Consider the following 16,790-nt stretch of genomic DNA (forward strand, 5'->3'; position numbering starts at 1 on the left):
AATCTAAATTGGTACGCAGTCACTGCTCTCAGCAACCATTTTATTTCCTAAATGTTATTTCGCAATGTCTAGATGCCTCCTTTCCATGAACATGACGACTATAGAAGACATGCTACATTATCCAATGTCATAGATACTAGACATTGTTAAACAAAAACACAGTAGCAAAATAGCTTTTTAAATGAGCTATTACCATTACAAATTTAAATAAATGTAAAATGCCACCTGCCTTCTACAGAGTGATTCCCAATTGTCTTCAGGGGATATACCTTCTTGTGTGACTCTGGGAAGAATCCATGCTACCGAATCAGATAATCATATCTTTGATTTGGTTTAGGATTTACATGGGGATAATACAATTTCATCTGTCTTTTTTTCCCTCACTTAAAACTTAAACAGAAAACACATATGTACCATATATGTGATATAAATGTACCCTGGTGGTTTTATTTAATTCTCTCCTCTCTAACCCAAATATTTCCTCATTTTCTCTTTTAATTTTTTGTAGAAAAGAATAATCAAGTACTGGTAGTTTACTTGAAAGTTTTTTGGAAGTCACTTTATTACATAACTCCTTGAACAGAAAAATCCTTTTACCAGAGATAATGTTTGTTCAGTTGTTTGTTGTTTTTAGCTAAGTGGCATAAATCATCCCAGTCATGGGATAAACAGATATTCATTAGTAGGGGAATCCTGGTTTTAATCCTGTTTGTCCCATGGATGGCAAAGACCACATTCTTAACATTTAAGCCTCAACTTAACTCTCTTAGCACCTTTCCTGATGATTCCAGCCTTGTACACTATACTCCATTGAGGTCCATGAGTATAGCATAGCCAAATTCAGCAAACTTACAGAATGCCCATTCAAAGTTGGTTTTCAGATAAGTAGCAAAGAATGTGTTAGTATAAATATATGCCAAATATTGCATAGGATATATTCATATTAACACTTTTTTGTTGTTTATTTGAAATTCTAATTGAATTAGGTGTCCTGTATTTCATTTGACAATCCTAAAAACACATCTTCTATGCCACAGTTTTAAAAAAAAAAATTTGTGTTGATTTCCCCCTCCATCTCAGGTGACCTTCTGTGCCTTGTTAACATGGAAGACCCAGCTCAATGGGCTTTTTTCTCCTTCTCCATAACATCTCGGCTGACCTGCTCCACTTCAACCCCAGCAGAACCGATCATTTCCTTCTTTGTGCTGAGGCTGTGCCTCATATATACTCGATATAACTGAGTCACAAGCTGTATCTCACCATCTGCGTGTGTCTCTGGTTGTGAAGTCTCTGAGACACATGGTGCTTTACTCATCTGTGTCCCCAGTACTTGAAGATAGAGGATTCCACATCAGGTATCTTTCATCAGGTAAGGGTAAGAGCAGAGAGCTGGAGACAAAGAAAACTCAATTTAAATCCTGATATCTACTACTCTGTAACTGAGACTGGACGATATTCTTAGACCCTTGGGGCCTAAAGATCCTCATCTACATTTTTTTTTTATTATAGAAGTGGCCTTTGTTGCTGGGGTGGAGGGTGGCAAGCATAGAGATTGCTGTATTAACTGTGCAGGTAAGGAATAGCTGAGAGGGGTCTCCTGGCTGGCCTCAGCCTTTCACTCCAATTGGATGGTGGCAGCATCTCCCCAGAGGGAGATACTACAAGGAAATATAGTCAAGCAACTGGGAATTACTCAGTGGGAGGCATTACAGCAATCCTTCTCATCTGCCCTCTTCAGGAATCCAAAGTTTGGCTACTGGCCAAGCAGAAGGTCCAGGAAGTGGAAAAATTGGTGAATAATGCCCTTTCTAATATCCTTTCCCTTAAGGACAAGGCTTTGAAGTTGAAAATCGGTAATTCCCACATCCTGGATGTCAAAGCCAAACTGACTTCTGATGGCAAAGGCCTTAACCTGAAGCTTCCTGTCACCACTAACGTCACCCTGATCCTGCCTCTCATTGGCAAGGTGGTCAACCTGAAGACTTCCTTGGACCTCCTGACTTGTGTCAAAATGGAAACCAATGTCCAGGCTGACATTCCCACAGTGGTCCAGGGCGAATGCACCTGCAAACCCAGCCAACACGTTGCTCACCTTGTTGGGCAGCCACAGTGTACTGATCAACAACCTCACAGACACTTTGACCAGCTTCCTGAGCAAGACTGTGTCCTTCCTGGAGTAGAAGCAGATATGCCATCGATCTGCATTTTCATCTCCACCCTGGCTGTGAATTTTATTCAGAATACACCAATAAACTTCAGCAAAGAATCATCTACACATTTTTTAAATAAAACATTCCTGGACAAGTAATTGTTGAAAATGAACTTGTTTATATATAAGGGACCTGTCACTAAGAGGAGAGTCACCAAAATAGTTACCTTCTAATTCTACTCTCCTTGTTGAACTAAGAAAGCCTTTCAGAGTTACAATGTCTTTCCTTTTCTTTCTTGATTATCTGGAGAGAACTTCAATTTTCAAATTAAGTTTTAAATTGTGTATAATTATGACCTAATAAACTCAACTTTTAATTAAAAGTATTTAGTTGTTTCCCCTAATTCTGATTTAATATCTGCTTCTACATGTTCTTCCTTCGCAATCAACTAGCACTTCCAATCAGACCATAAAGAAAGCAAAACCCTGTTCCCAAAAGTTTGCAAAGAAAAAGCTTCTAAAAATGACTCTTGTCTCATCTGTCTGACTCACATTTATCTAAAAATAAAAGGAAAACTAGGAGAAAAAAATAAACGAACAGAGGATAACGTGCAGCCTCATGTCTCTAAGTCAGATAACAAGATAATTTTTCTGCATGCTCTATATTTCACTTTACTTTCCAAATGACCTTTCCACCCCCTAGCCCTATCACTAGAATATAAATCCATTAATGAGGAATCTTTTCTTCCCCTGTCCTTTTTCATATCAATCTCAGCAGGACCCCAGACTGTTCTTTGAGTTCATTCACTTTATAGCCATTAAAAAAGAAAATATAGTCTGCAGACGGCCTGTCTCCAATTGGTTAAGCACAGGATGAAGAAGTAAATTCCTGAGTTTCGAGCTTTCGTCTACCACTGATTTTCTATGTGAAACTTAGGGAAGTTTCCAAACCTCTTTTGTTTTTAAATCTGTGAAAAAGAGGGAATTATTTAAAAATTTTGCCATTTTTAGTATAAAATTAAAAGCTCTTAAAATATTAGTGTTTATGGTTGATAGTTTTCAAAATAAGTTTGCTTGAGTTTGGGTCTCATAGGTTTTAATGCCATTGCTCATGAGATACTGCAAAATACTACTACTGCTACTACTACTACTAATAATAATAATGTAATAGATAGTATAACTTTCCCCAGAAGCACACACATTTTAATCTAACTTTTAAAACTAAAGGAATCACAGAAAAATATGTATAAGATCTTGTAATAAGTTGAAATTATCTTCAGAGATATGGGTGGTTCCAATACATTCAATCACTTACTTATTAAATTAGCCAGTTTATACCATAAGCCAACTTCTGTGACAGACTTATTATAAGTTTAATTTCCTAATAACAATGGTACTGTATCAATAAAATGTACAAAATGAATATCTGAAAGTTTAATAATTTAATACCCGTAAATTAATCCTGTACTAATTTTATTAATATTAGTATTCACTGAACGTTCAAGCCCCCACAATAATATCTGTACTTTGAGAGCAGCATGGCCTTCTCCTGAAGACTCAAGTAACTGTCACCCTACATTGCACATGCCCAATGACACTTCTCTGCAAAGTAAGGTCTCCTCCGCTCTCTGAAAGTAGAGGTTCCTATGATACTTTTCGTGAACAAACATGGCAACATAATCCATACTAAGAAAAGACAGATAATACTTTGAGATCCAAATTCTAAGGGTCACATGGGTTTCCTGTTTCATTAAACTTAAGAGAGCCGTTCCTTTAAATCAGGGTATGTATGTGGATTTTAAAAGAAAAGGAGAGACAACTTATGCAGGTATATAAAACTCTTTGTGTTTTCCTAGAAGTAGCTCTTACACTGCATCCATGCGTGTAATCTGGAATGATGGCTTGTGCTTCTCTAAGACTGTCTCACTGTCACACAGCCTCAGGGACACACACAGAGCTGAGAGGGGAAAAGAGTGAGACCAACGGATCAATAAATGTCATAGCTCCATCATCTCACATAGAGGTGAATTTCTTTCAATAAAGGGAGGAAAAGATCTCCACAGGGCACCTTGAAGATCCTGCTCAGGTAAGCTGTAGCATGGAGAGGCCTCTAAAACCAGCCCGAACCACTATCTGTTGGAAAGTGCTGTCACTGATTTTACATGCAGGAACCAGAAATATAAGGAATCACATTCTAGTCCTGAAAGCATGATCCTAATGAAATTCAGGAAAACAATCTAAAAGAAATGAAATGTACTTTTACTACACTGCTTAAAATTTTTGTAACAAGCATGAATCATTTAAAAAAACAACAACAGTAAAAACATTTCTTGAGAGAAAAAATGGAAGGAGGGAAGGAAGGAAGGAAGGAAGGAAGGAAGGAAGGAAGGAAGGAAGGAAGGAAGGAAGGAAGGAAGGAAGGATGAGAGGAAGGAAGGGAGGAAAGACAAGTGGGAGGAAGGCAACGTCCTTTGCCCTTTTAGAATTTGTACTCATAGGAGGCTGTGGATTGTGGGATAGGGAACAGACCCAAGTGCCTTTAACCATTTGGCTCTTTAAAGCACTTTGTGATTTCTGAACCCACATGCTTGATCTCAGAATCTGTAGCCATAAAGGTTATAGTAGATCAGTTTCAACTTCCCTTAGTTCCTCAAGAACCCACTTTAGGTGCTGCACAGAGAGCACTGGGAAGGGAAAAGAACTCCCTTCAACTTCAGAGAAATAGCCCAGAAAATTCTCAAAGCTTTCTGTGCTGATGGGAAATAATCATTCTTGACCTTTTTCTCTCTCCCTCCAGAGGCTATGGCTCTTTGAGCACAACTAAAGAAATTGAACCATTTCTTTCCAGGTCAAGGGAGCAAGGCTAGAGTTGTTCTGTTATTCACTGAAGTCCTAACAAGCACAAAACATAGTATTGGGCACTTAAAGATCCAAAGAAATAGAAGATATGATTCCCACTGGGGCAAGAAGAGATACATAAAGCAAAAAGTAGATGGAAATTTAGCTGCCAAACAGGAGATTTCACAAGGTTATTGCTAAAGGCAAGTGTATAGACCATGCGCACTCTCTTGACAAATGTAATGTATTTAATAGGCACTGCTTTTTTAAAAAAATGGATTTATCGACATCTATTAAATACACACATGCACACACATGCATGCACACACATCCACAAACACAATCACCAGGCTGTTAGAATAAAATTTTTAAAAATAATCAGAAGTTATATAAATATAAAAAGTTTAAATAAATATAGAAAGAGCAGAGATTAAGAATAGGTGGCATTTACTGAGCATTTTTACTGCTCCAGGTACTATGCTAAGTGCTCTAAATGCATTTACTCAATTAATTCTTGCAACAAATTAATAAGATAGGGATTTTTACCATTTTATATTTGAAGGAACCAAAACTTAGAAAGGTTTAATTTGTATGAGGTGTCACAACTAACCCCATGTTACTAAACCTTTGGTGATAGAGTAGAGAATTGTGATCAACAGTGTACACATACTACACTAGTCTGTTTGTAGGGAACTTAGTGTTTCAAACTTAAGAGTGCTATTGAGTCAACTTAATTATCCACTCAAAAATACAATTATTACCAGAAGAACTAAAGTATGTATTGGCAAATTGACTAATGAATAGAATTAGCTGAGAACATTTTTTAAAGCAATGGACCTCAGATACAATTTACAAAGGAAAGTGTATCATATTTCATCATTACATTTTTGTTGAACACTTATATTGCAATTACCTTTATTTGATGATAATAATAGAAATGTGAATAAGAGATACAATTAGCTACCTTCTGGGAGCCAACAATACTCCTGTGTGAGATGATGGGACAGTTGGAAGGAGAAGAGGTAGGAAACAGACAGCACACTGGGGAGTAAGTCCTATTGTGGATATATGAGCAGAGAACAGGGTGCAACCACACAGTCCAGCTGTAGGGCTCTGGGTGGCTTCACTGAAGTTGTCATAGTTGAGCTGGGCCTAAATAGATTGGCAAATTTTGTCTGAAAAGTGAAGGGGGGAGGACATTTCTGACAGAGAAGAAAGTAAGTGCAAATGCATGAACTTTACAAGGCCAGGTATTCATATGAGAAAAAATAAGCACCTCTAAAATGGAACAAAGCCAGGAGCTATTTAAGATAAGGTTGACCACAGCCCACAGAAACAGAGGGAAATGGGGGAAAGGTACGACCAGTTCAGGTGAGAAGAGGAATTAGAAATTATTGCCAATCATAGGAACTAGGAGAACCAAATGCTCCTCCTCTTCTTGCTCAGGAAAAGGCATCATAGTTCACTTAGTTGTTCAAGACAGAAACTGAGGTATCCTGTATACCTTCTTCCACCCCCTCACTCCTTATATCTCATCAGTCACCAAGTTCATCGATTCTGCTTCCTAAACCTCTTTCCTATCTGTTCATTTCTCTGAACCCTCAGCATAACTAAACTAGGACAAGTCTCTGCATCCTCTTGCCCAGGCTAGTGCAGCAGTCTAACTGTATCCCACCAGTCCATTCACCTTCCATTAGCCAGCATGATCTTTTTAAAAACACAAATTCAACCATGTCACTCTTCCAGGGCCGTCTCAATACCCTGAAGGTAAAATTCATGCTAATTGTGCTTCACAAAGCCCTCTCCAGCATCTATTATTTCCCACCCTGCCACCCAACTCCACTATGCCCTACAAAACAGACTCTATGATTCACTAATATTAACTTACTTTTCTTCCCTGAGATACATCATGCCCTCTCTTCTCTAGACTTCTACTGTTTCCTCTGCCTGGTGCACTTTCTCCAGGTTTTGCTTGCTTAAGCCATCTCATCCTATAGTTGTCTTCTTAGATGCTACATTTTCTGGGAAGCCTTCCTTGATCATCACAGCAGGATCAAGCATCCTCTCCTGGTGACTACCTAACACATTGTTCTTGTCTTTCCCAGCACTGAGAGAGATGTAATTGCTTCTTTACTTATCTGCATTCCCAAATAGACCTTAAGTTCCAAAAAACAGGAGAGCATTCATTTTATATCCCTTAGTAGCTGGTGTTATTAGACCAGTAAATTAATGATTAAATGAACCTTGCTGACTCTGGACCAATAGTTAAGGAGGACAGAAAGGCTGATACAAAACAATGAGGTTCAGCTACCAGCCCCATAAGCAAACCACTGGAATAGCTGAGATTTTGTCAGCATTGATCAATCAAATTCCAAGCAAGCTCAGGCTTGGGACTGCCCAAGTGTCTACCTGAATAAGGTTGAATAGTTTAGTGGAAGCCAGGAAACTGGGTATCCATATAGAACTGAGGAAGGTTCTCTTCATAACTGGGGTCCAGAACATGAGAGTCCTACAAAGAAAAAAGCTTTAATATGAAGGTTGAACCAAGTTGGTGACAAAAGAGTCAGGAAAGCTGTAAGAAAGTGATCTGATTTGGCAAGATTGGAGAAATATAAGAAAATAGTTTTTAGTTCTTTACTGTACAAAAATATCTAAAATATGGGACCTCTTGTTATAACAGATAAAAACTTATAACTTACTCCATAAAGTAATATACACAGTACTATATACGTCAAGAAATGGAAGAACCTACTTTTATCATCTCCTAAATTGAAACAGTCTCTTTTTCCCTATCCTCTACTTTGCACCTGAACTTTTTAATGCTGTGCTAATTTTTTCTGGTGTTTATCAGAGTGCTTGTCTTGTTTTGAATAAAGTGGACAGCAAAACCAAATGCACTATAGCTACCTACCTTTCCTAAGGAAAGTTTAAAGCCCCAGGTTTGGCTTATTGAAAAGTCAAGTAAATATCTGGATCTTTGGAAAGGTCAGAGGAAAAGGCAGGAAATGGCACTAAATAAAGGAGTGCGATGTACCTGGTGAAGGCTTCAGTGCTGCATGTTGCACTCCTGTTTTAGATCTGTATCTCTTCCGTGCACTTGGTGATTGGTCTCTTTGTAGAGGCGTCTGTCTAGAGGTAGGAAAAGCTGGTCATTATCTGAGCTTTCAATTGTGTATAAAGTCTGATAACACTTTCTGTTTTTCAAGAATAATTTAAGCGTTTCAGAACTTTTTTGGGTAAAAGCACACTTAATCATCATGCAGCAAAGCTGGAAGCTGGCCAAATGCAGGACAATCAAAGGGCTTTCTCTCAAAAAGCCCTGAGCCGGATACCTCAACTTTGGATAAGTACTAGTGGGAGAAAGGCAAGGACCCTGGCTCTGGAAATCTTCAAAAACCTTCTGAGTTAAAGCAGAGCCTTCTATCCTTTGGAGTAAAACTTAAAGCTGGAGCACGAAAAGGAATGACTAGCCCATGAATAATAATTTTTATTTAATAAATAGAAAATAGCGGACAGTTTACAATTCCGAGTCATAAAGATAATTCTTAAGCAGGAATTTCTTCCTTAATTGACTTGCCTGAATGTTGGCCCTCCCTACCCCCCAAAATAAACCAAACTATTACTGGCGTTGGCAGTTTTATACTAGAATGCAAGGTTATATATAATCTGGGAAAACCTAAGATAAGCACATCCTTCCTAATTGCCTCTAAGTTATGTTTCTTGTAACTCCTCATGTTAGAGGCCCAAACTATACTTGCAGGGTATTTATCACATTTTATGCCTCTAACTCTACAGTTTTAGACCTCAGGGGGCCCAATCTAGGGAAAGTGGTACAGACACAATTTAAGTGAATCCCTCCTTCATTAACAAAGCACACTAGCTGTTCCTTCAATGAGAATTGAGCACTCATTTCTTTTATGGACAATAGCAAAAATAAAAAGAAAGCAAGGACTTGGAAATGCGTGGGGCAATGGTCAGTGGCTCTAATTCTGCTTTGTCTTACTTGCTCATTTTACAACTAGGAGTTGGGCCTAGAATGTTCTCAACACTCCTCTCTAAAATTCTGGGAGTTCTTGACCTATTTTGGAGGTATCCTATAAAAAAATATAGTCTGTCCTACATAACAAATGTTACTGCTTTGCCTACTTTGCATATATTTTTTAAATTTTCACCCATGTTTTAATGCTTTGGTAGTCAAAATTTTTTTAATTTATTTGACCCACTTGGAACTTTGTAAATGTTACAATTTAATACAAGGCAGTATCGCATAAATCTCAAATTTAGTTGAGTAAACATTAATACAAACTATCCCAAAACTTTAAAGCTTTAAAATGTTTTGAAACTTCTTTTAAGTTTTTAATTTCCAAAAACACATCGGAATAAATACAGGGTATGGCAAAAGTAGGCTTACAGTTGTGAGTACTCAAAGCAGAGTTTATTCTTTATTAATTATTGTATTATTTTCCATATTAACAACCATAAACCTACTTTTGCCCCACCCTGCATTCCTACTTATAAGACTTTAAAGGGCTTGACTGAGTTGTGAATAATGTGGTAAGAGAGACTAAAGAGGTAAAAAACAAAATCATATAATTTTCTTTTTTAACATATTGAGAAATAATGCCAGCTTGGAAAAAACATGTTATTGAGTATCTTTTAAGTATTCACTTTTATCTAGTTCTCATTTGGTACAATATCAGATGTCACAGTCCACAAATTATCATATGCAGAGTGCAATCCTCTTCTAATCTTTATGTGCATGTATTCCGATGGATATCAACATTAAAGTGCCCCTGCCTTGAGTTCAATCTGAATATTGCATTTCCTTTGGAAGGGAGGGGAATTTTTTCTCTGCTCTGCCTCCATTCCTATTTCCTGTCCCACGTGGGTACTAGAGTAGAAAAAACTCAACAAAAAAGTTAATGTTTGAACCATGTTTTCAAAAGGGTTGCTCCTCAGGGGAAGAAAGATGGGAAATATTCTAGATATTGTGAACATAGAGTCTGCACATAGGCAGTGTGAAGGAGCATGCCATGTTCTATATTAAAGTTGTGGAGAGCTGGCTCATTAAGCTAGGAAGAAAAAGCAGGATACAAAACTAGAAAACTAGGCTGGCTTGATGGAATTAATCCTGCAGAAAACAGATAACTGACAGGGACTTTGAAAAAGAAAATAGCACAGTCCCACCTGGGTAGTAGAAAACTCAGTCTGGCTTCAATATGGAGAATGGATTGGTGGTATAAGAGCCTGAGGGGGTGAAATCAAGATTGAGATCAGACTAGAGAAGCTGATATCTTAACAACAATAATGGAAGTCATTGGGTAATAAAATTTGAATCATGAAATATTTAGAGGTAACATCTACCCTAACTAAATCTTGGGGTGAAGTTTGGCTCCGAGGTTTTCAGTTTTCTGGCCAAGTGGAATGCTATACCAGTAACTAAACTAAAGATAACAGATAAAAAGTAATTGTAGGGGAACTGCAGGGGGTGAAGAGATGTAGAAAGTTGGAGGTTATGGACATGATTTTAGATGAGGAAAAATTCAGGAGAAAACCAAACACTCCCAACAGGGTCGGGCAATGGGAAGGAACTAACAGAGAAAGCCTGTGAAGAAATAATAATGCATTGAGAGCCAAGAGAACAGAGAATTTCAATAAGGAGGAATAAAATATGTATGCCAATAGCATAGAAAAATCAAGGAAGAGGGCTAGGAGAAGCCGGGTCAATCTTCTAGCCCCAGGAGTGGGGAAGAGGGAAAGGTACAGCCTCCCCTCGTGATGGGTTTGAGGAGGGGGAGTCAGCAGAGCAAATTAATGTTTCAGTTAAGCTCAGAAGGCAGAGGGAGCACACTATAGAAAGCTCAGCAATGTGGGGAAGAATTAGGAGATCCAGTATTTCAGTGAAGATAAATGGGAGGAGAGCCAGCAAGCAGAGGAGGGGTAAGTCACCAGACCACCAGGAAAGGACAAGACTGACCTGCATAGAGATAAGAGTATGGGAGGATTAATGATGAGGGCCTCTGATTTCTTTTAATCTTTATCTTAAGTGAAATAATTTTCAGCACTTCAAATTCCTTTCTGATATCACATTAGCTTAATAATTTAATACTCTGGATGTTCTGCAATCCTACCCTGTGTGAGGAGGCACTATGCCAACCTAAGCAACAGTGGTGCCAACCACCCGAAGGAGAAAGCGCAGAAATGTGGCTGCGAAATTGCAAAACCTCTTTCCTTCAGGTTGAAAGATACTATTTCCCATGTAAGCTTTTCAGGTGTCACCCCTGGATTCAGTGACATTCTTGATATGTTTTGTTACACAGATAACTGTTTATGGTGAACTCCTGTTATGTTTCCCAACAAAAACTCAAATCTGCATTCTTCTGATTTAGCTGCTTATGTTTGTAAAACACATATAGGACTGTTACTGACTAGGCAAGCCAGGACATTATCCTGCCAGAGCCGCCTGCAACCCCAGCATCACTGCATGAGAAAAGCTGGCAGTGTCTAGGTGTAGCCCTTGCGGTTGGTTGTTCAATAAACTAAGAAAAAAAGGTTGGGTAAAGCACATGTCTACATTGGAAGATAAAGTTCTGAAAATTGTTTTTGTCACTAGATATGCCTTGCTGAGAGCCCTGTTTTCTTCTGCCAAGCTGTTAAGTCTAATGTTTTGCAGCCAGCTTTTTCAGCAGCCCCATGGCTAGAAGAAAAGATGGACTGCTATCCTGACCACATTTGCAACAGCTGCAGAAATAATTTCATCAACCTACCATGAAAGGCCTTGTTCAAGTGAGCAGTTTATTCTGCTGTCAAATCCTTATATAATAAAAGCCTAATATGCTAAGTGTCTGACCGTTAGAACGTACGACCAGTCGCTATGATGCACACTGACCACTAGGGAGCAGACGTTCCAACCAGTAGGTTAGATTGCTGCTGGGGTCCGGTCAATGAGGACTGGGCAAGATGGGCCAGACACACCCTGGAGCCCTCGCACCATCCCTCCCCGGCCCCTATTGTGCACCAGTGGGGTCCCTCGGCCTAGCCTGTGCCCTCTCACAATCCGGGACCCCTCGGGGGATGTTGGAGAGCTGGTTTTGGCCAGATCCCCGCAGGCCAGGCTGAGGAACCCCACCGGTGCACGAATCTGTGCACCGGGCCTCTAGTTAGTAAATAAAGACTGCCAAGGTAATTTGTTGATATGTTTACTCTAGTGTTGTAGATTTAATACATAGTCCCCAAATGCCTTATCAATCCTTTTATCAAAAGGTGGGGCCTATGTCCCATCCCCCTGAAACCAGAAAGCATTATGGCTGCTGCAGTCAATAGACTAAGGTAAGGGATGTCACCTTCATGTTAAGTCAGAAAAGTCCATATAGCTTCTGTATGGTCCTCTTGGGATACTACAATATAAGTCTGACTATTTTACAACCACCATCTGGAAAGGCCACACATAGGCACTCAGTCAAAAGCCCCACATGCCCTCCCAGTGAACAGATGACATAGGTTGCCAGCTATGTGAGTGAGACATCTTGGACATCCAGCCCAACTGAGCTTTCAGACAATTGTGCCCCCAGCTGATATCTGGCAATAACTGCATGACAGACCCTAGACACAATTTACCCCTCCAAACCCTTTCAGAATTACTGGTCCACAAAAATTTAAAAATTGTTTGCAGTGAAATTGCATTAATAAGATATTAATAACCTTTACTGTTCAGGCAGAATTCAATGATGTATCCATTGCCCACAACTTGATTTTTACTTTGCAATAAGAGGTCTTGCTATTAAGGCATACCATTCATCAAAATGATGGCTCTTCATATGTCCTTAAGATGTGTTGAAATCACCTGTCACGGGTGTTTTTCTCTTATTATCTAAAGGTAATGTTCTCTTCATTCTCTCAGAATGCATATTTGATGACAATTTATTGGTCATTTTTTTCTCTTGAAATTTTTTTAACATTTATTATGAGTTTTCTTTCCTTTTTATTATGAATTTTTCATGAAATAAAATGGAGATTATATATAAAAGTTCATGTCAAAAATTTGGGTGTCTACACCCAAAATTCAAAAAAATAGTCAAACCTCAAACTTCTTAAGAAAATTTAAATTCCAGCTGCTTAAGAAAAAACATTGAAGGTGAAAAATATTTACCTCTGTAGAGTTTATTTTTAAGCCTATTTTTCAGCTGCACCAAGTTATATTCAAGCCAATTTGGACTAAACTAAAACCTGAGAGTGGGGGGAAAAATCAGTAATTCAAAGTCATTTTAGACTTAAGACATGTGAACTAGCATGACTCAGATATGGTGAGAAAAACATCCAAATGTCTAGGACTTACAAGACTGAATTTTTAATCTTGGCAAATTTTAATGCTTTACACTGAATTTAAAAATACAAGCACATTGAAGATTTCTAGGCCTATACCTGATATAAAACTACTTTTCAAGGTATTAAATTAGCTCATATACCAGTTACATTTTTCACTTGTTTAAAACTAAAATAGATATGTATATATTAAACCCAGAGTTTCTTCATAATTCACCTTCTACTAATATGGAGTGAAATAGCAAGATAAAGAACATTATCAAGTGAAGTGTCTAAAAACAGTATCTATATTAGCTCTGACCACATATTTATACAGTTAAGTGTTTAAACAATAGCACATATTTATATAGTTAAGTGTTTAAACAATAGCATTTAAACTGAGTAATAAAAAGCATTATTTAGATTTTTGACACTGCTTCTCTACTTCAAATTCAGAGCCAGAGTATAATATAACATCTTTTATTGTACTTTTTCCTGTAGTATAGTGTCCTAAAGCTTGCACCCAGGATAATGAAAGACTGTTAGACATAAAAATACGAGTTTAAACCCTAGAAGAAAAGAATACTAAAGTAATGCCTGATACTTTTTATGAAGTATCATTCAGGCAAATATTAATTTAAGACCCATGTTTTATTACTAAAGCAATTAAATAGAATTTTTGTGGTTGCTGAATGTCAGCATTTGTAATGTATCATTTGTAATATATCAAACTACCATGTGCACTGTGGGAAATTGTAAGATGTCAAAGATACAATTCTTTCCTCAAAAAAATCTACATCTGTTGGAAAAGGAGCACATATATTCATGATAAATTGAATTACTTAATTTGCTCATACTCTTTCTTCACAGGGGATCTAAGACAGGGAAATTTAATTATTACTAAATAAAAATTAAAATTGTATTTTTATCTCCCAAAGGATCTGAGAAAGGGGAAGAAGGAAAAAGAGAGGAAAGGAAGAAAAAAAGGAGGAGCGGAGAAGAGTGGGGAGGGGGAGGGGGGAGCAGAAAAAAGCCAGAGAGAATAGAAAGAGATAATGTTGAAGAATTATAGATAAAATTAAAGGCCCTTTGGCCATAATCACCATCCCACCTCCCAATCTTCTCTGCCAGAAAGTGTTCAGGATCATGACTTTTACTGCATTCTAGAATTTTATGCTTGTGATTTATTTCATCAGACTGATAACATACCTACTATTATTTAGCTAATTGCTTTGTAATTTAACGTTAGATTTTGAGTTCCAGTCATTTTGGTATGTACAGATCAATATCATGTATTTTAATTGCTAAATAAATTGTCTGAATTCAACACATTTTAATTATTCCCATCCCTATTTGATGTTTCCTGTTTTTTCTTATTACAACTAAGGCTGCAATGTACATATTTCTTCATATTTTTGCACACAGATATAAGTGTTTTTCTAGGGAATAAACAGGTGGTTCATATGGTATGAATATTTTCAATTCTACCATAAACTGCCAAATTGTTCTCCGAAGTGGCTTCATAAATATATACTACCACCACAGCACATAACAAGAACTGTTTTCTTTAGATCTTTCCCAACCCTAAAACTGCAAAAATTCTAGAATTTTTGTCAGTGTGATGACTAGAAAATGATAGCTCATTATTTATTTTCATTTTCCTGAATATAAGTGAGGTTGATGTTTTATATGTTAATTAGTCACTCACAAATGCTATTCTGTGATTTGCTGGTACATATTAGTATTACTGTTTTTCTATTTCAGTATTTTTCCTTAGTCTTTATAATTGTCTGGGTAATACACATTATAAATATCTTCTATATGCATTATAAATATCTTCTCCACTGTGACTTCCTATCTTTTAACACAAAGCAAATTTTAATTTGATGTAATCAAATGATAAATGAGCAAATTATAGATTTGCTGGTATTAAATTCTTCTTGCATTCCAATGACAACTCCCACTCCATTATAATGTATTGTTTTAAAAACTTTCATGGATTTGGTTACCTAGTATTTTAATCAGCAGGTTTATATCTATGTTCATAAGTTCATAGGCCCATAATTTACCTTTTTTTCCATAATTTACCTTTTATTACATTATCCTACTAATTCAATTTTTAAACCAGCTTATATTAATCTCATTTCAAAAGGCAAAACAACTATTTTTCTACTTTCTGGAACAACTTGAGAAGTTTAGCAAATCTCATCTAGAAACTTTCTGGACATAGGCCTTATAATTGGGATGTGCAGAATATTTTTCCACTACTTTAGCTCTTTAATGGTTATTAATGTAATCAAGTTTTTAAAATGTCTTCCAGTGTCAACTTTGACATTTTATATTTCTACAACTTTTCAAATTTATTAGTGTATAATCTTTATAAATTCTCAATTATATTTTCATGTTTATTTTATCTATAGTTATTTGTTCTGTATTTAATGGCATATCCAAATTTTCCCCACTCTTGCCTATTTTAGTATTATTTTGGTCATATTTGGTATATTACTCTATTGTTTTTTTTTTTTTTAATATATTTTTATTGATTAAAATATTACATATGTGTCCTTGTCCCCACGTTACCCTCTACCCCCCACGCCCCCCACCCCCGCTCATGCCCTCACCCCCCCGTTGTCCATGTCCATTGGTTAGGCCTATATGCTTGCATATAAGTCCTTTGGTTGATCTTTCCCCCTTACCCCCACCCTCCCCTACCTTCCCTCCAAGTCCCGACAGTCCAATCAATGCCTCTCCGTCTCTGGATCAGTCCTTGTTCATCAGCTTATGTTGTTCATTATATTCCACAAATGAGTGAGATCCTGTGGTATTTATCCGCTCTCAAGTTCCAACCATGCTGTGGCAAATGGTAAGAGTTCCTTTTTCTTCTTCCTCTTCTTAAAGAATACCTTTCAGCATTTCATATAATGCTGGTTTGGTGGTGATGAACTCCTTTAGCTTTTTCTTATCCGTGAAGCTCTTTATCTGACCTTCTATTCTGAATGATAGCTTTGCTGGATAAAGTAATCTTGGTTGCAGGTTCTTGCTATTCATCACTTTGAATATTTCTTGCCACTCTCTTCTGGCCTGCATGGTTTCTGTTGAGAAATCAGCTGACAGTCGTATGGGTACTCCCTTGTAGGTAACTGACTGTCTTTCTCTTGCTGCTTTTAAGATTCTCTCTTTATCTTTTGCTCTTGGCATTTTAATTATGATGTGTCTTGGTGTGGTCCTCCTTGGATTCCTTTTGTTTGGGGTTCTCTGCGCTTCCTGGACTTGTAAGTCCATTTCTTTCACCAGGTAGGGGAAGTTTTCTGTCATTATTTCTTCAAAAAGGTTTTCAATATCTTGCCCTCTCTCTCCTTCTGGTACCCCTATAATTCTGATGTTGGTACGCTTGAAGTTGTCCCAGAGGTTCCTTACACTATCTTCATATTTTTGGAATCTCTTTTCTTTTTTCTTTTTCGGTTGGGTATTTTTTGTTTCTTTGTATTTCAAATCTTTGACT

At 37.4% G+C, this 16,790-nt stretch overlaps 1 protein-coding gene across 1 annotated transcript in view; it reads left to right on the forward strand.

Annotated features, from left to right (window-relative positions):
* LOC118660168 (BPI fold-containing family A member 2-like) overlaps window positions 1-2,380 on the forward strand; it is a 77,934-nt gene extending 75,554 nt beyond the window's left edge. Inside the window, exon 3 of the mRNA XM_036317283.1 lies at window positions 1,739-2,380. Within this exon, the coding sequence (XP_036173176.1) occupies window positions 1,739-2,308 (570 nt within the window). The 3' untranslated portion in view covers window positions 2,309-2,380. The remainder of the gene's footprint in view (window positions 1-1,738) is intronic.
* Window positions 2,381-16,790: the final 14,410 nt, after the last annotated feature.

This window comes from Myotis myotis, unplaced genomic scaffold (assembly GCF_014108235.1).
Source record: "Myotis myotis isolate mMyoMyo1 unplaced genomic scaffold, mMyoMyo1.p scaffold_m19_p_7, whole genome shotgun sequence".
Lineage (NCBI taxonomy): Eukaryota > Metazoa > Chordata > Mammalia > Chiroptera > Vespertilionidae > Myotis > Myotis myotis.